The 22607-nt window shown below is 39.0% G+C and overlaps 1 protein-coding gene across 4 annotated transcripts; it reads left to right on the forward strand.

The window, feature by feature from the left end:
• Window positions 1-429: 429 nt before the first annotated feature.
• On the forward strand, window positions 430-22060 carry LOC105384579 (circadian locomoter output cycles protein kaput). 4 transcript variants are annotated; one of them, XM_038122330.2, is made up of 13 exons: window positions 430-859; window positions 1309-1457; window positions 2553-2734; window positions 5763-5871; window positions 8518-8613; window positions 8997-9063; window positions 9630-9868; window positions 11692-11839; window positions 12147-12342; window positions 12985-13107; window positions 15384-15572; window positions 16160-16276; window positions 17684-22060. In XM_038122330.2, exons 1-13 carry the CDS (start codon window positions 822-824, stop codon window positions 17795-17797), a joined length of 1767 nt encoding a protein of 588 aa, XP_037978258.2. In that variant the 5' UTR covers window positions 430-821; the 3' UTR covers window positions 17798-22060. The 4 variants fall into 4 exon arrangements, with proteins under 4 accessions (XP_037978258.2, XP_037978259.2, XP_037978261.2 ...); XM_038122331.2 differs by having other exon boundaries at window positions 16166-16276; XM_038122333.2 differs by having other exon boundaries at window positions 15384-15557.
• Window positions 22061-22607: the final 547 nt, after the last annotated feature.

The raw sequence follows: 22607 nt of genomic DNA on the forward strand, positions 1-22607 counted from the left end.
TTTATAGTCTGTGGTTACGGCCTCTAGCTAGTCATGGGAAATTTGGTTTTATCGATTAAGATTACTAAAACTATTTATTACTTTTATTTTGCAAAATATAAACAAACTGAAATAATCAATGTGGAAGTACACGAGTAAGCAAAGTACCTATACGGGGTGAAAAGTAAGCTAGTAATTATATAAATTTTTGCATGAAAGAGCGACGTGACGCTCACAAACTTTTTGCTATGATTACTGGATTGGACTGTGAATTTATGATTATTTTGAACGTAAAAATAACCAAAGGGATGGATCGTGTATGTATCGGATGGAGGCGCATAGCGCGTTCGTTTCTCCCGCCATCCGGAACTCAGAATAAGTACATGATTTTTAATATGACGTACAGCATTAAATCAAGCTCAAGCATTTATCATAGTGTCTATGGTTTAATTTAGTCTTTTACATCTTTTTGCTTGCTTTCATGTTTTCGTTGGTATCACGCACTGTAAAATTAAAAAGGATACGAGGAATATCTGCAAATTTGATACCTTTTGCATTAGAAGTGCTCTAGCTAAATAATGAAACTATATAACTGCGCTTCTACCGTATTCCAGTGATATCCGTGCGGTCCAACGGAGTTGAGAGTGTGGAATTTACCCGCAACATAGTGCTACCAAAACTATTTAATTTTACTCGATAATCACTAAGTAATTCCTATGATGTTGAACTACTTTCAAAAAATTGCAACACGTTTTGCGATTGTGTATTTACAAGTGTTGTGTGACGTGCATTCAACTTAAACTTTAATATATTGTTTAAAGTTAGCAAAAACGTCGTACAGAATGGACGACGACGGCGATGATAAAGATGACTCCAAGAGGTAAGCTCACTGACTACTTTCGCTTCCATTACCATTCCATTCTCTGAAGGGGCATTGATTCTTGCACCTGGTGCACTGTAATGGATCCTTTTTGCAGACCCTTAAGGTCTTTGCTGCATTCCTATGCTTGGACCACCCATCACACTGGTCCATTATGGGTTGGTGGGTTCACACCTAGATGTGCTAGATTTTGATGTGCAGTTTTCCTCACAACCTTTACTTTACTGTTAGAATGATGGTATTTAAGTACATGATATTTCAATTCTCAGGAACTTACCCAGCAGTGCAGTCAGCAACTGACACCAATCTGCCTGGCCAATCCTTTAACCACTGTTTGCAAACCCTAGACTAACGTAGCAGTTTGCCACCACCATAACAAGAACACATATGTAGTAGACCTAGCCAACATGTACTGTGTTTGCTAACCAATGCTATAATTGACAATGCAGGAGGACCCGCAACCTCAGCGAGAAGAAGCGGCGGGACCAGTTCAACCTGCTGGTGAACGAGCTCAGCGCCATGATCTCCACCAACAACCGCAAGATGGACAAGAGCACCGTGCTCAAGTCCACCATCTCCTTCCTCAAGAACCACAACGGTGAGTGGTTCGCTACTGCTGTATATTCACAAACTGAAAACAACTTGTGTGTGTAATTTAAAGAGTTTGAGTTTTATTATTAGGATTTGCAAATATTTTTTCAGTAATTGTGAGCATAGGTATGTAAAAATATGATTTGTATAGGTATTTAACTGTAAACATTGTGCTTATATCATAATCTATTTTTAGGAATACCCCTTATATCAGCAATATCAGCATATATATGAATTTAAATGAGTTTTTATTGTTCAAATGCTATTAGGAGAATACCATAAGGTGTCCCCTGCTCTTGTATGGTATGGAACTCTTTTATGTTGAAGAATGATGTTTGAAGTCAGTGTTCTATAGTTAAGCCATTTAATTCCAAGGGCATTTCAATTGGATAGTAATAATAAAAAATACTTTTAAAATTAGTGCGCAAAACATTTTAGTTCTGATTAATATGACTAGGCATTAGTGTCATTCTAAACATCATCAATTTATGTAATATTATATGCATTTTTGCATAGTTTATCTTGAATTCAAACATTTAAATTATTCAGCAACATGTACTTGTAACACTTTGTGCCTAGTACAGTCAGTGTGTTCCAATCTACAGTTAGTTCAATCAATACAGACCTGACCTACATCACTGAGTGCATATTTGCATTTGTTTATTTTTAGATGTGTTACCTAAGAACTAGATATGATAATGTATAATGATGTATCATAAAAAGCAGTCATTATGTAGTGATATAATAGAATATCATAAATCATAAAACGGAATATAACTTTTTAATTAAACTTACAAAGATATACTCACTGACAAAGAATTATGTACTTACCTTACCTTACACCTACAATAAGCGGCCTTATTCAGTATTTATTGTGTAACAGAATTATAAAAAGTTAATAACATAAAGTGGCAAACCAACATGTTTTGTTAAAGAAATTTTATTTAGTATCAGCATCAGAACACTTTACTAAAACTAACCATTCATTTACAAAGAGATCATTCCCTTGTGAACACTCCTTTGACATCCACACAGAAGAGTAAACTGTCAAATTTTTCACCACCACCTTTCTTCCTGCTAAACCCATCTCCTCCCTCCACAGACATAACAGTGCGTTCGCGCGCGCACGACGTGACGGAGGACTGGAAGCCGCCGTTCCTGTCCAATGAGGAGTTCTCGTACCTGGTGCTGGAGGCGCTGGAGGGGTTCCTGCTCGTGCTGTCCGCCAATGGCCGCGTGCACTACGCCTCGGAGAGTGTCGCCGCGCTGCTGGGGCACAACCCGGTGAGTTGACGCCTCTATGGGTACTATTCTATTCTCTATGGGGGTGTAAGTACCTGCACCTGGCTCTCTCGAGTGGAACCTTTGTGCATATCCCCAAGGTCTAAACTGCCTTCTTAAGCTTGGACCATTTCCCACCACGCTGGTCCACTGCGGGTTGGTGGGTTCACATACCTAGATGTGCTAAATCTAGATATGCAGGTTTCCTCACGATGTTTTCTTTCACCGTAAGAGCGTTGGTATACATTGTACTTAAGTTAAAAGAACTCATTGGTACATGTCAGCGCCGGGATTCGAACCCAAATCTCTTGCGTGAGAAGCGGGCGCTTAACCGACTGAGCTACCACCGCTCCACCTCTCTCCTCTATGGGTATCAGCCGGGTCTCCGCCAAACGATCTATCGCGCTCCGATCACGTACTCCAAGGATTTTTACATACAAAATTCCCCGGAACGCACGGTCGGAGCGCGGTGGATTGGTTGATGGCTATTGACATGTAGTCTTTCTTCGTATCAGCATAAATATATCCTGCCCGATTGACCATTATATTTAGGATCCTTTCAGCATATTTACTCAAAATCTTAGGAGTGATGCTACCTATACAACATAATAAGCAAGCATTATTGTGGTTCGTTTTGTCGATTAAAAATTTTGTAGGAATTCTGGGATAAAAAGTGATTCCAAGCAAAAACTTTTCCCTTTTCCGGAAGTTATAAAAATAAACAAACGGAAGAAAATTTCAACAAAGAAATAACTTTTCTTAAATTGAATAAAATCGTGAGAAAAGTTGTAAAGTTTCTGATGGAAGTTCCATAAAAAACCCGTCAATTGCGAGTCGGACTCTTTCTCGGTGCCATTAAGGAGGGTTTTTACTTTTGGTAGTAGGTACGAAACCGTAAAAAATAAGTTGAAATGTTTAAAGACTTAAATATTTTGGTGGAGTATAAGATTAAATGCTTTGGTGGAGTATAAGATCGAATAAAAAAACTCAACATGAAGTAAAACAATGTACCTATACTATACACTCAGAATAATAAGGGCCACGCTTCGATATTATTAATAATTAGATATATTGTGAACTGATCATACTCGTACTTAAATAAAGTTAGTCTCATGATGTTAATAATGAATTTCATGACATTCACGATCGTGAGTGTGACCGAGAATGTCGAGTCAGCTCTGAAACGAAAATTACGCATTCAAATAAATAGATGTGTGATGAGTGTGACGACCGATAGACAGACGTTATGAACTTAAGACACCAATCTGTTCGGTAAAAAAAAATATCGAGGTCAAAAGTGATGCACTTATGAACTTGTTTTAAACCTTTAAAAGAATACAGGTAGTAAAAGTATTATTTATTTAGCAAAATAATGCTGATCCGGCCGAAGCAGCGTAATCTGATCGGTTTTGCTATTTGATTATGTTGATGTTTTGGCTAACCTCATGTTCATTCACGTGACTAGTCTAAATTTCTATTGTATTTGACTACGTATTCATTATACGTAATGTTTTTTTCATATCCTGCTACTCAATAACACGTTAAGGTGACAATTGACCGCTGACGATATGAGGTTGCAGCAAACGAGACGTGTCGCGACGTATCTGCTGGTTTCTATGTATTTTTGTGTGCCGCCGAACTACATGATGAATCCCTTAATACTATAAACCAGTATATCCCGCACGGAGCGAAAGACACGCAAAACTAGATCTCGATGGCGTGCGATGCGAGCGAGTGAGACGCAAGATTTTAGTCACGTCTTCCTTCCCGTGCTACGTATGATGTAGTGACATTGCGACACGTCGTCGTTTGTGAAATTTCATGTCGCTCTCTACCAATTTGCACCTTTATCGAAATGTTTTCAAATAGATCTGTATTCATACAATTCACACGGCAATCTGAATTAGACTGACTGCATTTATCACAGGCCTCCGTACTTCTGTCTGTTATCGGGACTCTATCAACTGTGTATACAATACACTGTACAGTATCATATTCAAGCAAGTTATGTCATACACTCATTCTGAATTGAAAGAAACACAATGTAAGGTCTCAAAAGGATTCGATGTGTGGTATGCCCCAAGGTCCAAGGTTTAACTAAGTATGTACAAGCAAACGTTCATCATTTAAGCTTTAAAAGACAGATACTAACGAATGCATATTATGTTTGCCTGCACTGTAATGTCTACGTCAAAGGCTAGCTATACCTGCATTTCCGATGTTTTTTGCCGATTCCACATAGGTTGTAGAATTGAAAATAATATTTTATATTGAAAATGGTTTTAGTTTCATAAAACACGTGGACTCGAGTGAACAATGTACATCCTTAATGGTTTTATCTTGGGAATCCTTTGTTTTGGTCACACAGTATTAATATCACTGGGACAATGGTAGGTGGCTAATACTTTGTGATTAGAGGATAAAAGGATTAGTCCAAGGAAAGGGTAGTAAGTGACAGCACACATTAGCTCATTGTTATTCGTCGTACAATGCTTTTTAGAAGAAAAGTTCTCGAAAAAAGCTAGCTTCTACGATATTGTTGTCTTTCTCGGAAGTGAAATTTTATATTTATGTCATGTCATGAGTATCAATCGTATTAAGTATGATATCCATGAGTACTATGCAGCCCCTTGATAACTTGACAGAGCAAAAAAAAAAAAATACCGTGCACTTTTATCCTTGAATTAACAGAAAACAGGCCTGAATTCAATTATCATTTGAAATTCGCATAGAAACATACAGTAGGCACAAAATATGACGCATGAGTTTTTTTTTTACCATATGACGATCATAGTTGTGTACTACTATTCGATTTAATTTTAAATGCTTTTAGGATCCACCTTTTGGAGCATCCTTTCAAAAAGAATCCCATGCTAGAACCCATCATGACTCATCACGTTCATCATCATCATCATCATCAGGAGACTTATGGCAAACCTGACAAAATCTGAACCGCTTAACAGTCGCAGTCGCAGTCACACCCATATCAACAAAAGCTTCCCCACTCAGCTGACCTCTACTTCCGTTCCAGTCGGACATGATGAACCAGAGCATCTTCGAGCTGGCGCACGAGGAGGACCGGCCGCGGCTGTACGCGCTGCTCCAGTCCGTGGACCCCGCCAGGGTGGGGCACGTCAAAGGTATGGCAACGAGCAGTTGGGGTCACGGGGAGTTTTATTTTATTTATTAGGTCTTCTTACAGACGACCGAATGGCGTAGTGGTTAGTGACCCTGACTACTGAGCCGATGGTCCCGGGTTCGATTCCCGGCTGGGGCAGATATTTGTTTAAACACAGATATTTGTTCTCGGGTCTTGGATGTGCCCGTAAAATGGCAATAGGCCCGCCCCCTATTACATTGGGACTAACATAACACTCTGGCGAAAAGTGGGTGCAGCAATGCACCTCTGCCTACCCCGCAAGGGAGTACATTAGTACAAGGCGTGAGTGCGTCTGTTGTGTTTTTTGTGTTGTCTTCTTACAGCGAGTGTAACATAACATGCCTTATATATTTCTTAAGTTTACATATTAAAACTAATTACACAAGCTAATCAAAAGTAGACATCAAATGCATTAGTACCTACAGGCAGGTATTGGTACTGATTATATTATATTAAACTATGTGTATTTCGTACCCAAGGTAAGTATGTATTTGGGAAAAAAGTAACTAATATGACGACAGCACTGTTCTACTAATCTATTGCGCTTTTGTTAGTACAGTCTAATGAAAAACTTATAAATTTTTTTATTGTATAGCATAAGACGAAAGAGACTAATCCCTACGACACAGGGAATCCTAGTGTAGGGGTTAGGGATATTATAACACTGTTTCAATGTTTTGGCTATCAATAAAGATATTTGTATTTGTATTTGAAATGAGTTGACAGTAAGGCCGCGGGTACGAAACTTGGGACGGGCAGACGCAGACGGGCGGGCGGAGCGGTCGCCAGTTTCGTACACAACGCTGTGTTTTTGATATGATTTGATAACATCGCCGTCGCGCCGCAAGTTTCGTACCCTCGGCCTAAGATAGATAGATAGATAGAATATTCTTTATTTGTACATAAAATAACAATACATAAGAGCGCCTAGTGGATTATTTTCTCACCGTTCGACCTGTGAATATTATACGAAATTTGCGATACATGTAATTATATTTTTGCGCCTGTGTTAATGTCAAAAATATGCTGATGTAACGATGTTTGTTCAAAGTACCGAGGCGTCCTCTTTGATGTATGAGATGAGCTGAGCGATATTTCTTGATGTTTCTGTGCCATCATCATCATCTGCCAACACAGTCACGTCCACTGCTGGAGATAGGCTTCACATACGAAGCACCATGACTTTCTTGGCATTAATTCATAACATGGTTTACATTTCAATACAATTCATAATATACATTTATTGAACAATTCATTCTAAATATTAGGTTTGGTAGGTTATTGAAAACATATTGGAACATAATAATATATTTCTAATATATTTTTAAAAATTATTACCACTGCCTGTGCATTGGATTTGTAACTTAGCGATTTTCCAATTAATGATATTAAATTTCCCTATTGCAAATTTCTTTAATTAAATAAGGTCTTTTGCGAATAATATTTACTGTAAAAAAATAAAGAAATTAGACGGCACTGAGCTGAGCGTTGAACTTGCCTGTCCTTGAGTGGAAATTTCGTAATATATTTAATTAGTTGTGCTGTTGCTAAGCTACTTATTTCATTTCAGTACAATCATACTGAAACTTTGTATTTCTTTACTCTGAAACAGTTATGAAAGTTGCAATCTTACATTACATAATTATAGCCATTGTGTTATGTACACATTGCGAAACACACATGTATACACACAATCAATCCACTGTATAAACTTTGTATAAGTTTTGTATTACACTCAAATTGCCTATGATTTCAATAAAATTAAACCAATGGCTCATAGCATGAATTGTCACATTCTGCTGTGCGAATATCAAATCATGAATAACACTCAGCGACAGTTTCACACAAATCTCATAGGCATAATTCATTACAAACATGACTTTATTTATTTATCTTTATTTACTTTAGACATTAGTATGTCAAGCTCTTGCCCGCGTGCTGCGCTGCGAATAGTAAATTACGGTTCTAGTAGCTTATGGACACCTCCAGCAGGCACTAACTACAAATCATAGCATACAGTAAAGTTGCTTCATTACATTTGCGATGGCTTTGCGGCGAAAAACATATCTTCTAATTACAATTTGATAAACTTAATTAGCAAAGTTACTTTTTATAAATGATTCATTTTATAAAGCTATAAAATATGTATGTTGTTAACGATTACAATATTTTCTACTTACATTAACTACGCTTGGCGAAATTTGCTTGGCTATTTTATAAAATCCAGTTATTATTCTTGTTACTGCATAAATTGTTTATGAAAGCTTCTGATTATAAATTACAACCTAGGTCCCTTGTAACCCTACATATATCTGATGAGATTGATATAATATAAGCACAAATATTAAACCTGTAACTTTAATAGATCGATTACTTGTTTGACTAGAACTCACTCGCTTTCAACCATTACCCATTATGCATATCTACTCAAGATCCTCCATTGGGCATGGCCCGCTCTAGTCTCAGTGACAGTGTGAAATGAAATGTTTTACAATTATTTATCGATAGTCGTCATAATATTAGTGTACCATCATTTCACAAAGGCTCTTTCACTAAGGCGAAGAAATGGCAAAAGAAACTCGTCGAGCATCTTTTGAATCTTCAAAGTGTGTGTGTTTGTTTGCAGACAGTGACATCCGGTTCCACTGCCACATCCGGCGCGGCGCGCCCGACCCCCGCGGTGACCGCTCCTACGAGACCGTCGACTTCTGCGGACACTTCCGTGAGTACGGTCAGGTGCAGATAAACCTGATCCTCCTCTCATAGTAACAATGCTTCTGAGGGGGGCCAGGTTTCTCTGCCCCTTACTACCTTTGTACCTGTGTGGTGACGTCATCATCAGCCTGTTATCATATAGTGCTGGACATAGGGCACGCGTGAGGGGAAACACAACTGCTGCCGCTACACGGGTTCATTATCGACGCAGATAAACGTCACTTTATCGTGATTCGTCATTGATACGGTGGTATGATTGGCGGAACGCGCATTACACGAGTTTATCGACGTCGACAACAGACTCATGAAGAGGCTATGAACATCTTAAAATCTTTATATTGTTATCCTTCTGTCTCTAGGGAGTATATTAATATGGCTCTTTGATTTCAGGAACATCTACGGACCACGAGGGCGAGGACCGACCGAGCTTCCTGCAGCCTGAACACGAGGAAACCAAGTATGAAGGAAATTCATATTTTATAAGTCTCTTCTGAATCAAATTACCTACAATTTATAAAGCTATGTACCTACATCCAGGAAACTTGCCTATATCTAGGTCCACTTGCACCAACATATTAAATCTAGATTTAGTGTTAAATCTCGATTTAGTGTCAAATTTTATATGGATTGACGTTTCTTAAATCGAGATTTGACACTAAATCTAGATTTAAATGTTTGTGCAAGTGGCCACTAGTGAAACAATTAGATTTTGATACTGCCAATGTTTCTTCAGAATACTACAATGTGAAACATTCTGGATATTAACACGAAGACAAACACCTCATTCACTTTTCATTTAACATTTCTCCCCTATCAACCGTGCAATTCCTCCTCCAACCTTGGCCTCTAGTACGGGATTTGTTATTTTTTTAAACTAAACAAGTTTACGTTTAGTCCTGTCATCTGCATACATGATCTATCAAAAGTTTCCGCAAGAGCGCCACTTAGTATGCGAGAAAACGTAAACTTTTTTAGTTTTCGCCAAACTGTCAAACCTGTACTAGACCCTCTTGTCATCCGCAGGGTGATCCTGGTGTGCACGGGGCGGCTGCGCTCTCCTCACCTCATCCGCGACGTGTCTCTAGTAGACTCGGCCCGCAACGAGTTCACTTCGCGTCACAGCCTCGAGTGGAAGTTCCTGTTCCTTGACCACCGCGCCTCGCCCATCATCGGCTACCTGCCGTTTGAGGTGCTGGGCACGTCTGGTTATGATTACTACCACTTTGATGATCTGGAGAAGGTGGTGTCGTGTCATGAGGCTTGTGAGTGTTGCGTCTTTGTATATTTTAGGTTTATAGGATATAGGATTAGTATAGCAGTGTCTGTAGGAATATGGTGTGGTGGGATGGTCGGATTTAAATTGTATGAAACATTAGATAGGTACTTTCTAAGGCTTTGTTGAAACCTTTTTGAGACTAATATTCCTACAGTCAGAGCAGTCCATCTTACCAATAAGTTAGAGTATGAGCATCATAATGTCAGAAGATCATGTTATGAACATGAAATGAAACTGAGAAATATTCAGCCAGTTATCTTTATTTAGACCAACATCTTTATCCATCGGTACTCCCATTACTAGAGTAAAATACTACCTCTATGTCTTGCCTTTATTAACATCACTCATTGACAAGACGACTCAGGAGTTTCTCTCCTCCGATCTTCTCCAAAGTCAAATTTATGTTCATCAGGAAATTTTATATTTATACCATGAATAAAAGCATTTGAGTTTGTATTGTATTTATTATTATTATTCATAATATTCATTACATGTCAGGGAAAAAATAATAATAAAATAATAATAAACTGAAAACACGAACCGCTTATGCGTGTGAAGTACCCCGGGTGACCTTGGTTCACAGCTGCCGGCCGTGCACTTGCCATAGTTTTAGTTTTTATTTATAGTCAGTGGCATCATAAAGGGAAGCGGCTGAAAATCAGCGCGGTAGTAGGTAATATATTATCTTCTACCGCCTTAGCTGAGCCGCCGTCCGTTTCGGTGCCAGACAACGCACACATATCCTCTCATCTATTTCTTTTGTTTAGTCATAAGGTCTTTGTGTTCATTTATTACTGTTTTTCATTATGTTTTCTTTTTTTTTCTGTGTGTGTGCGATGGCACGGAATAAACGTTTTTATTATTATTATTATTAATAATAATATAAAAAATTAAGTCATACCTAAATTAAAATGAAATACTAAAATAACATTTAAATGTAGTTAGTTACAAAATTCAAATACGATAGTCAATGGTAAATTATACAATAATAAAATGTCAATAATAAAAAATAATAATTAAAAGAATACATGTCAGTAGTTATAAATAAGTAAAGTATAATTTAAAGACTTACGGTCTTATTCATAAAAAGTTACGGGAGACCTATAGGCCTGCTATAAGCAAATGTCAAAAAAACTTTATTCATAAACGATCAATAGCGCTAAAGAACTCTCCAACTGATTCGTAAAACCTTGATATGCTAAAGTTGACTGGACCCTACTTTACACCTTCCGTAAATCTCCTATTGTACAAAAACATGGCGGCCGGTCAACAGCCGTTCTACTTTATTGACGATTTGACATTTTGTTGTGAGTTAATATTTGCTAAAAATAAGTTGCCATGGTAACGTAAAATTTTTTTTTTTTGTGGGTTTTGGCTTGGCCACTGCGCCTTTAAGCCAACGTAAACTTTTTTAAGTGCCGCGCCGTGGCTAACATAGATAATAGAGATTGATAAATGAATGAAAGTTTTCGCTATTTTTGTTTATGGTTTCGTCAGACCGGCAACTTAATAGGGTAAATGTCAAAATGTTTGGTCTGTGTAATCAAATAGCATCACTATAGTTATTGAAGGTTTACGGGACGATTATGAATAGAGATTTTTAAGAAACGTCAAATAGGCTTAATGTGTTCCGTAGTTATTGTGCTCAGTAAACGTACTTTAAGGTTTTTTTATGAATAAGACCGTTAAATTATATTTTAAAAAATATAATTTAAGTATTCCTGCTAATGAATTCACCCACAGTGTAGAAGGCGTGCTGAGCAAGCCACCTTTTTAGATATTGAGAGTACAACAATTGTTCATTCACAGTGATGCAGAAGGGCGAGCTGACGTCGTGCCGCTACCGCTTCCTCACGAAGGGGCAGCAGTGGATCTGGCTGCGCACGCGGTACTACATCACCTACCACCAGTGGAACTCCAAGCCCGAGTTCGTGGTCTGCACGCACCAGGTCGTCAGGTATGTATTTAGGCTACTAGTGAACGCAAACAAACTCATGTAATGCCGGTAATAATGAACCTGCTCCTTGATTGTCGTTTTCGACATTATCTCCAAGCTTGACAGTCGGAGAACACCAAAGACCCAAGTGGAAATATCTGTCTTACGAATAGCTGAGCGGGGAACGATTGCGACAAGGCATTCAGGGTTTTATGGTCATTTATGCCGTTTCCTTAACACGTTTATGGACATAAAAGCAATTACAGACCCAAACCTGTTTTGATCGCTACTTACCCACACCCAACTCATCAATCTTCCTCACTTGCAGTTACGCGGAGATATCCGAGTCGGAAGAGCTGAAACAGGACGAGTCGTGCGAGCTGTCAGTGGCCGAGCCGCCCCCCGCGCCCCCCGTCCCCGCCCCCGCCCCCGCCCCCGCGCCCCTCGACGAGGCGCGAGCGCTGTCGCCCTGCATGAGCGACGCGTCCGACGCCTTCACCGCCAGCTACCAGATACCCTCGCAGGTTGGTGGTGCTGTTGTGGTATAACACTTGTAAATGGCTGCTGGCGACTACATACACTTTGGTCCACCAAAGAAGTATACCTGCCCAGGTATACTGTCTCGTGTGTGGGGTTAGAACTGTGCAGTTTTTTAAACCTGCACAGGCGACCGAAATAAAATCGAAAATCCCTTGAAACCTTGCGGCGACCGCCACACACATTAGGTACGTCAAACAGTGGCACACCTGCACCTGGCTTGATCTATAGCTCTAATCTCCACATGGGCACTCCCATAGCGCTGAAATAAAAACATCCCCATTCCTAATCATTATTACTAAATCTTGTTTCCAGACATCGGACGTCGTTGTTTTTCCAGACGACCGGATGGCGCAGCGGTTAGCAACACTGACTCTTTGCCGAAGGTCCCGGGTTCGATTCCCGGCCGGGGCAGATATTTGTTAAACACAGATATTTTTTCTCGGGTCTTGGATGTGGCCGTAAAATGGCAACAGGCTCGCCCCCTATTACATTGGGACTAACATAAACACTGGCGAAAAGTGTGTGCAGCAATGCACCTCTGCCTACCCCGCACGGGAGTACATTAGTACAAGGTGTGAGTGTTTATATATTTTTTTATATATCTTATTATTTCTTTTTATTTCCAGCCTGCGTCAGTGAAGTCGGCGTCAGCGGGCAGCACGGCCGGCACGTCGGCCACGGCGGCCACGGCGGGCACGGCGTCCACGCACTGGCGCCTCGCGCCCAGCGCCATGTCCATCGACAATGACGTATGTACCACACACGCACATGGGCACACACACACACGGGTTCACACTAGTGATGATTATGGAGTCACAAATTTTGATTTAAGCAATCTGAAACCATAAATCTTGCCAGTAAAAAAATTAGATGTACAAAAATAATAGAGTCGTAAATTTTAAACAAATAATTTTAATGTTTTGACAGTACTAAAATGGGAATTTTGTGCCTTCAGAATCGATATAGCTGACCATACACTCGAAAAGACATATCATCAACGCAGTCATATTATTATTTTTGTATTAATTTATGAAAGTGCGGATAAAAACGCAATTTGCAGGTGCCACTGTTGCGTAAGCAAAGGCGAACTTTTTTTTTGTAAGACTAGCATTTTGATAGACGATGGAAACAGCCACTTTCATATTGTTTCTTTATCCGCACTGCTAAAGGGCTGTGTGCTGGATTTTTTTACCCATCGCAATAACACATGTGTGTATAATCTTAAGATCTGTGCATTCTCTATTCGTGCCCAGATCGCTATGATGTTGGAAGTTGGAATAGCTTTGGTCTCGTGTACAGTCATTGGTTTGCTCTCCGGTCGTGTGTTGAGTGTGTGTGGTAGTTTGTTGTGTGAGTGTAATTGTGTTCTTGGCGTATGTCATTTCTTTTTAAAACACTTGGAATTGCTGTCGTCTACGGTGATTTCAGAACACATGCGATATGAAACAAGCAAAAGGTATTCCAACTTTATGGCACGTTAGTTTTCAAGTGTACCTATAGTGAAGTTTCTCGGAACTAGCTCATCTATAACAGTATAGAGGTGGACTACTGGACGCCAGGCGGCCCACACTCGCGTCGCCGCAACTTGCCGAGTTTACTCCTAATACCTCCTTTACCCTTCATAATTAACTATTTATTGCACCATCCAATAATAGGGACACTATTAATAGAGTAATAAATAATAGCAGATTGATCTCTATCGATAGGGCCCTATCCATTGGATAGTTTAATAAGTATTAGTATGCATTGTTATATAGTATTTTGATATAATTTAATAGTGTATGTGTAGACTTTCTTTAATATAAATAAATCCTCTTAGTTGCACTTAGCTAAACCTATATCTTCCCGAAATTAACTTTATTTTCAGTTACCTTAGTACATTATTTTCATAGTGTGTCTATACGGCAAGCTTCCCGCTACCTATTTGCAATAACTTGGTATATTTAACAAACCGCGCAGGCGGAAGATGTGGAGCCGTTGGTAGCGACCCTGCGCTCGCTCGCTCTCGGTCAGTCCAGTAGCCATTTTGTTTTATCAGTGTTGTGACAGTGCCGTCCGTGTGCAGAACAATTCACGTGAGATGACCTATTAGCGACGGTCACTCGCAAAGGAACAATAGCGACCGAGCGGCTAGTGCGAACGAATGAGAACGCTGGGTATAGGCGCATCAGCCCACACCAGAAAATCCCCTGCAATCTTTATACGCATTGGTCAACTTACGAGAATTGAACTGCACTCCCTGCCCGTCCGCCTGCATTGACGATTGAGTCCATGAGAAATAAACTTGGGGAGTAAAATGTTCACCGATTTGCATTTGGTGTAGTAAATACATGTGATGTATAGTTAGATATTATATATTCTAGCTCACCCAACGCCGTAGAATAGTGAGTGTAAGTGAGTGTATAAATGCGCGTCTTTTTACCCTTCTCTGCAGAACAGAGGTGAATGATTTATTTCCTATGTTTAATTGCCAATTTCAATGTGAGTTAGTATTAGTTACGAATGTTAGTTTGTACTTATGTCTATTTTAAAACACACCTACGCTACGCCACAATAGATTAAATGGTTTGTGCCTATGGAATTATAAATTAATTATTATAATATTACAAACAAAATTTATAACTTTTGTCGTATAATCAAACATAAATTCATTCTACATAGCAAACCGATGTACAGGAAATACAATTTATTTTACTATGTCTGAAATTTGGCCATAATAATATGTAATAAAACTCCCTAGCTACAAACACACATTGCATGCACCTTTGCATGTTGGCACACATGTACTTGACCGCAACCATAGTAACGGTCTACTAGAGACTGAAACGTAGCCAAAACCTCCAAACCCGGCTATCAGCACACTTCAACACTGGGTTCTGACATTGTCCTGCACGTTTCTTTGTACGAGTATACGGTCACAATTTATCCGTACAAAAGTTGAATGGTTCTATGTTAATTGTATACAGCACTTATAAGCACGCAGTAGCCTTTAAACTAAAGCTGACTTGACTACCTTTTGACTCAGATGCAAGTGAAGGAGACGGGCGCGGCGCCCCAGCACGCGATAGGCGCGCAGTATCTGGAGCCGTCGCCGTACGTGGGCGCCATGAACGTGGGCGCCGTGAGCGTGGGCGCCGTGAGCGTGGGCGCCGTGCTGCCGCTGCCGCTGCCCGTGCTGGTCACGCCGGACCAGGCGCAGGTGTGTAACAGCGCTGTATGTATCGCATTCTACTGGTTCTTTATTATAATTATTATGCATTACTCCACGGGAAAAGACATCTGGTACAAACAAAAATACCCTTATTCGAATGTAGTAAGATGCATAAGTAAGATATAGTTAACGCAAGAGGTAAATTGAGATTTGAGCTTGAAGGATCCCCCAGAATGCAGGGGTCAAGATCTTAAGTTAATTCTTTCGAGTAGTATCTACGCAAGTTAATACAAACAACGTTCAGAGACCCGTGAAGACTTTATCCACCTCCATTAAAAGCGCCTAAATTGAGATTAAAATATCAAATTGTATCAAGTACCCAAAGTAAACTTTTATGACTGCTGTTAGCGTGTAGACGTAGAAATCTGGCTACCAATCGTCGATGTGGCAGCACTATGAAATTTTTACTCAACTTTTACAACGTACACGTACACGACTCCCATTGAACACCTCCGAGTAGGAATGAGACGTTTCCACGGGGGAGGTTATCGTGTTCATCATATTATTTGTCAGCGCGGATAGCCAACTTTGTACCCCTACATTTAAACGTCCTATGAAACACTAGCTAGCACTAATGACACTTGTTGCAGTTGCAGCGCAAGCACGAGGAGCTGCAGCAGATGATCGTGCGGCAGCAGGCGGAGCTGCGCCAGGTGAAGGAGCAGTTGCTGCTGGCGCGCCTCGGCATCCTGCCGCCGCTCATCAACGTGAGTACCCCGTGCCCCACCGTGCCCCCACCCCGTGCCCCCAGGTGAAGGAGCAGTTGCTGCTGGCGCGCCTCGGCATCCTGCCGCCGCTCATCAACGTGAGTACCCCGTGCCCCACCGTGCCCCACCTCGTGCCCCCAGGTGAAGGAGCAGCTGCTGCTGGCGCGCCTCGGCATCCTGCCGCCGCTCATCAACGTGAGTACCCCGTGCCCCCAGGTGAAGGAGCAGCTGCTGCTGGCGCGCCTCGGCATCCTGCCGCCGCTCATCAACGTGAGTACCCCCGTGCCCCACCGTGCCCCCACCCCGTGCCCCCAGGTGAAGGAGCAGCTGCTGCTGGCGCGCCTCGGCATCCTGCCGCCGCTCATCAACGTGAGTACCCCCCGTGCCCCCACCCCGTGCCCCCAGGTGAAGGAGCAGCTGCTGCTGGCGCGCCTCGGCATCCTGCCGCCGCTCATCAACGTGAGTACCCCCCGTGCCCCCACCCCGTGCCCCCAGGTGAAGGAGCAGCTGCTGCTGGCGCGCCTCGGCATCCTGCCGCCGCTCATCAACGTGAGTACCCCCGTGCCCCACCGTGCCCCCACCCCGTGCCCCCAGGTGAAGGTGCAGCTGCTGAGACACATGTTCACGTAAATGGGTTATAAAATATAGTTGACTCGGGTCATGAATGTCATGCATGATACGCATGATTATCAGGAAAGCTACCTTCATTGATGTTGGTTACTTGTTGAAGCGGTATAGGTGTTATATGATAGTTATTTATTGATGCACAAACGTTTCGAATCCACACAGCTACTGTTTTCTGCCATCTATCATTAATCACTAACGAATCATACCAAATAAAAGTGTTTTTTGTATTGTCCATCGGCCGAAATAGAGGGACATTGTAAGTTTGATGTGTACATCTATATCTATGTTTACTCTGTGCCTCTGTAGCTCGCAAACAAACCAACAATTTCGCTGCAGCTTTTTATATTATTATTTGATATTAACAGTTTTGCACTTATTTCTGATCATTGTCGTGGCCTTCTCACTTCAGTTCAGTTTATTGAAAATATTGTTTTACTATAACGATGAATAGCTAAACATCAAACTAATTAGGAGATATTCACTACAGTAGTTCCAGGATATTCAAAATAGTATTTTTAGATTCCACGGTAAATTATTTGATTGACTTTGATGTTTAGCTACTAAAGTTTCTTTCAAATAGCAGACAGTATGACTCCTAACAATACCAATAGTGACGTCTGATACTCTTGCTTCCGTTTAGGTCTATCTCTATTGGTCAATGTGCTGTGCAATTGGATGTCATCTTGCCCTAAAATTGGCCTTCTGCCTAATGCTAAATGGAATGAAGTAAACATAAAAAAGTTACCAAACTGTGTAACTAACAGTTCGCTTCCACCACAGACGCCGTACGTGACGTCTGAAGACATGCTGCAGGGGCAGCACCTGCCTCAGCTGGTGTACGAGACGCCGACGTACCACCCGCGCCTTCACGAGCCGCCGCCGCCGCCGCAGTAGCCCGCCCAGGACCTGGCCGCCGTGCGCGCCTGGCTCGACAGCTTCCCATAACCCTCCCAGGGAAGAATAAACCTGTCAGTGCCAAACTTTTCGCCTTGGTTATGTTATGTGCTGGGTTTGTTTTCTAGTATGTTTTAAATATAAGTTATAATTAGCTGGTCGTGTTACCAAATATGTTGGCCTCTATGTGTTTGTGAAGTTGTAAATGTCTACCAAATTATAATTATTGTATAATAGATTAAGCCGTTTGGGCGGTTTTTAGGTAGGAAAGTGTGTTTTCGGACAGATATATTTACGTATCTCACACAAAGCTCTTAGTAATGTTGGGTATTTTCTTAGGTGAATTATAAAATATTGCTACATGCAAATGTAAGAAGATTTTCAGCCACCTTGTAGGACTTGCGAAGGGGTACTCTTAATGATAGATACTTCTTAGCTGCGGCTGAGCATGGCGACATAGACTCTGGTCGTGCGCGACACAGCTTGCCGTGTGCCATGCTAAGCCCTCAGGTCCGTACTCCTTATAAAAGAGTGACTTCGTGATCATCTCTTGTAACTTTATGACTGAAAACCTTGTGATATTTTGCTAACATAATCTCGGGATTTATATATAAATGTAAAATGCGTCATTGTGTATTCGTATCTATCGACATGTTTTTCTATGAACTGCATTATTTGTTAATAAATTTACACTGGGTATCATTATACTGACGAGTTTAGTGCATGATGAGGTACTTAGGTGTTTAAGTATAACTACCTAACATAGTTCAGTGCATTAAATTTTTAATTACCTACCTATACAGGATGGCTCATATAGTATAAAAAGTGTCTCATAAGATTTCCAATCACCGCCATCTATCAGTTTTTGGGACAAAACCATAAATAAGCATTAAAGCCTCCTCATACCAATATTGTAGTGGTTTCTTACGTCACATTTCATAAAGGAGTCACTTTTTACTCGTCATGTGATCATCTCTCATAAATATTATTTTAGTACTGATGGAACTAATTTCATCCACGGTATCAAAAAAATAGCTACATTTTTCAAAAAGATAAAATGCTGTTAAAATTTTACCTTAAAAAATGCGATGTGTAGTTATATAAGCAGCGAAAATCGAAAGAAATACAATGTATGTAAAAACCGGTCCTTAAAATACATTAGGTATATAATTTTGATGTAAAACATGACCATTTATAATAGGCTACTTGACTCATATCAAATTCAGGTCAATAAATGAGTATTTATTTTACGAAACCGAAATATATTGATTTCGGCTAATTAAACTCCAGGATGCATAATTTCAATTTTAAAAATATTATTTTGAACCCTGAAAACGCTATCGGCCATGTTGTGACGTCAGCTGCCTCGTGCTGTGTCAAGAGTTTTAAGTGTAGTTGTATCTTCAACTGTAATAAATGAATGATTTGCTACTGATGTGCCGTCAGAAGCAAATATGACAAATATGTCTGAGAGCGTTTTCGCCTGTTTACGAAAAGTAAAACTTTAAAATTAAGTTTTGGGATTTTCTAGGTCCCAAATATGAAAGTATTTTTTTGATCTAATAGAGCAATTATCCATCTTATGAGACCTTCTTTAAAAAAGGGTCAAGTAGCCTATTTAAGTTAAATTCTCGTATAATTTAAATTAATATATTAATAATATTTGAATTTCTTGCCATTTATTTAAGATTGAAAGGTCAAGAAATTTTAATTTGAGATGAATTTTATATTATAAATATTTTTATATACCTTGGTTACTAAATTGTTTGTTTTTGGTTGGACAGGGTGAAAATTTATTTTGTTATGTAATTTGTGATATGATGACAATGGAGTTTCCGTGTTTGTTTTATGTTTAAAATACTATTACTTATTTTATAATTTACTATAAGAAAGATATTCATGGGTGAGTAAGTGATTATATTTTTATGTTAAATATTGGCAGCTACTATTAATGGTTTACACTCTATAAATAGTTCAATATCAGTTTTACCTCAACATACATTAAACGTTTTGTTTTGTTTTAAATTGTACCTATATTCCATTGTTATTTCATAACAAGTTTAATAATTTTTAATATTAAATGTATTTAGATGATAGAGTAAGTAGGGTATCTATTACGAGTTTCATTGAGCTTTACACGACGATACCAAAAAGTTTTTTAAAAACTCTTTTAGTTATTTTATTTTTGTGATACTTTATACCTATGTCTTTAACATGAGTACAAAATTTCAGTTATGTATTTTATCTTATTGTTTGATTTTTATGTATGGGTATATATTGAGCGCACGTCCTGAGCTATCCGGGACATTCGCTTCGAATCTTCTGATTCTGCGGATTGGCGTTGGTAAATAGCCGCCTGCAAACATTCAATTTAATCAATAATTGAAACTTCGCGTTGATGAGTTTTGCCGGTCATAACAATAGTTATTCATTTTGGTGTGTCATTTTACAAAAGTAGATTTCATGAAATTTCACATTCGCTAAACATGACCATTAGATAAATTATTTTAGGGTTTGCACAGATTGACACATTTTCAAATCTTATCAAAATGTAATACTTATACATATTATGTATTGTGAATTTTAATAGTGTACACTGTTGTTTACGTTTGTTCCGTTTCTTTATTTAATTTTTCTTTATGCAAGGCTGTGTTATTTTGTAAATATTGGTTTAAATTCAATCAAATTTTTCAATTTATTTTACGCTATAAATTGTATCACTTTATATTTATCTGTTGGATATTTTTATTGTGTTTACATAATTTTTACATTCAGTTTACGCTGTGTTTTGATTTTAATTATTAAACTTGTTGAATTATACCTAGACAAAGCGTGCCATTTATAGGTAAATTTGAGAGTTAAGAAATTAATGTTATTTTTGGTTCGTTATTTTGATACTTCGCTCTTATTTTAAGTTTAAGTATTTGGTTTGTGTAAGTATGTTTGCTGTTTTAATAGTTTAATAGCATTACCTGATACGGGAAGGTCGTACAGGGTGCTCTCACAAAAATACTGTTTGGGCTAATAAAGAGTTTAATTTTTTATCTAACAGTGTCACATTTTGGGTGTCTTCCATTGTGCACATCTCTACACTAACTTTGTAGTTTTTAACATAATTATCATCAACTCTACCAATATGTACACTGTCGGAATTGGTACTGTTTGGTTGTTAATACAGGGATTAATCTACTATGTGCAAGAGCGCATGTGACAGACAGGGACACAGTATCATGTCATCTATTAAATTAAATGTATTTTTGTATATCTACTCAACTAAAGCAAAAATTGACGTGGCTTTTCGGTCAAAAAGAGCTTAATCATCGGCGGATGATATGTCGGTTTTCGAAATATTTATATCGATTTATTTTCGTGTTGGAATATGAACTAAGAAATTATAATTAAGGTAAAATTATTTTTGTATATAGGTGTTATTTAGAATAAACATAATATGATTTATTGTGTCTAAAAGTGTACAGTTTATAGAATGTACTTCCTCGCGCGTTGTCCATTCGGCTATAAAAATTACTACTTGTATACCTACTACCCCTTCTTAGATATAATGTGTACTATGTAGCCTGCATACATAACATATGTAGGTACTTTCACATACTATGAAATTCATAAAGGTAATTAAGTGACATCTCAAACAATGTAAACAGTGATTATTCTTGTAAATCATTTTAATCATTAACTTATTATGTCATTCGATTCATTAATTTCATTTTGATTATCAAAGATAATTAACTTCTACATACCGATAGCAACGCAATAAGCGCCATTCCTTACAGTAAAGATAATTTCAGTATTCTTGTGTAAGAAGTCGTCCATATCTGTGTAGCCACTACCTGCATTTTCATATAAATATATTAAATACCTACATCATGTTGTCCCCATGTCTATTGATACTAGACATTCATTGTAGTGTAAGTAGTAGAATATTACATAGTAGGAATCTATCATATTGTCTACATGTCTAAAATATTATATATTATAACGTTTCCTACATTGTGAAACAAACTTGAATGAACATATTTAACATTATTTTAAATAGCGAGTGAATGTACGAAACCATAAATATTTTTTTTAGTACCTACACAATATACGGAGTCATAATAACTTTTATATCTTCTTATACTTACATATTATATTATGTACCTATCTATAAAGAACAATATTCATTAGCATAGAGTGCAATGTATTTCAGTTTTTTTATGATGTTTGACAATCTGCGTGAAGAGATGGAAATAAATGAGTCATCACTTAGATAATTGGTTTCTATTCTCAATTTCCATTTTATTTATGTTGCTGTGTTTCTACTCTTGTCCCGCAAAGTACAGGTATCGACTATCGTCCTACTGAGCTCCTGTTAACGGGAATGATCCGAGCTAGTAAAACCAGCCTTCAAAAGTACATGATAGTAGGTATGGACCTACTAACTTAATAATGTACCTACTTTTGAATCTTTAATTGCAAGTTACAACATTAACAAAAACAACATCCTTTCCGAATCCATCCTCTCCGACTGGACGATTGAAATACAAAATGCAAGAAAACTCAATTCTTTGTATCCCAAGCCTCGTACGAACAGTAATTTCAAACTACCATGGGTCTGCTGTTACTTTTAAAATGCGTTGGTAGGTATTGAATTCTGCAAATATCGTCACACTATAGGTAAAGCAATTTTATTTTATGGGTCGTTAGTTAGCGTGCGATAGTGGCTCGGAGTGACAGCATGTTGCGAGCCGCCGCGCGCGCCGCTCTGTTGATGTGCGCCTGCGCACTAGCCGCCCCCGCCCCCGCCCCCGCGCCC

This window comes from Plutella xylostella, chromosome Z, assembly GCF_932276165.1.
Source record: "Plutella xylostella chromosome Z, ilPluXylo3.1, whole genome shotgun sequence".
Classification (NCBI taxonomy): domain Eukaryota; kingdom Metazoa; phylum Arthropoda; class Insecta; order Lepidoptera; family Plutellidae; genus Plutella; species Plutella xylostella.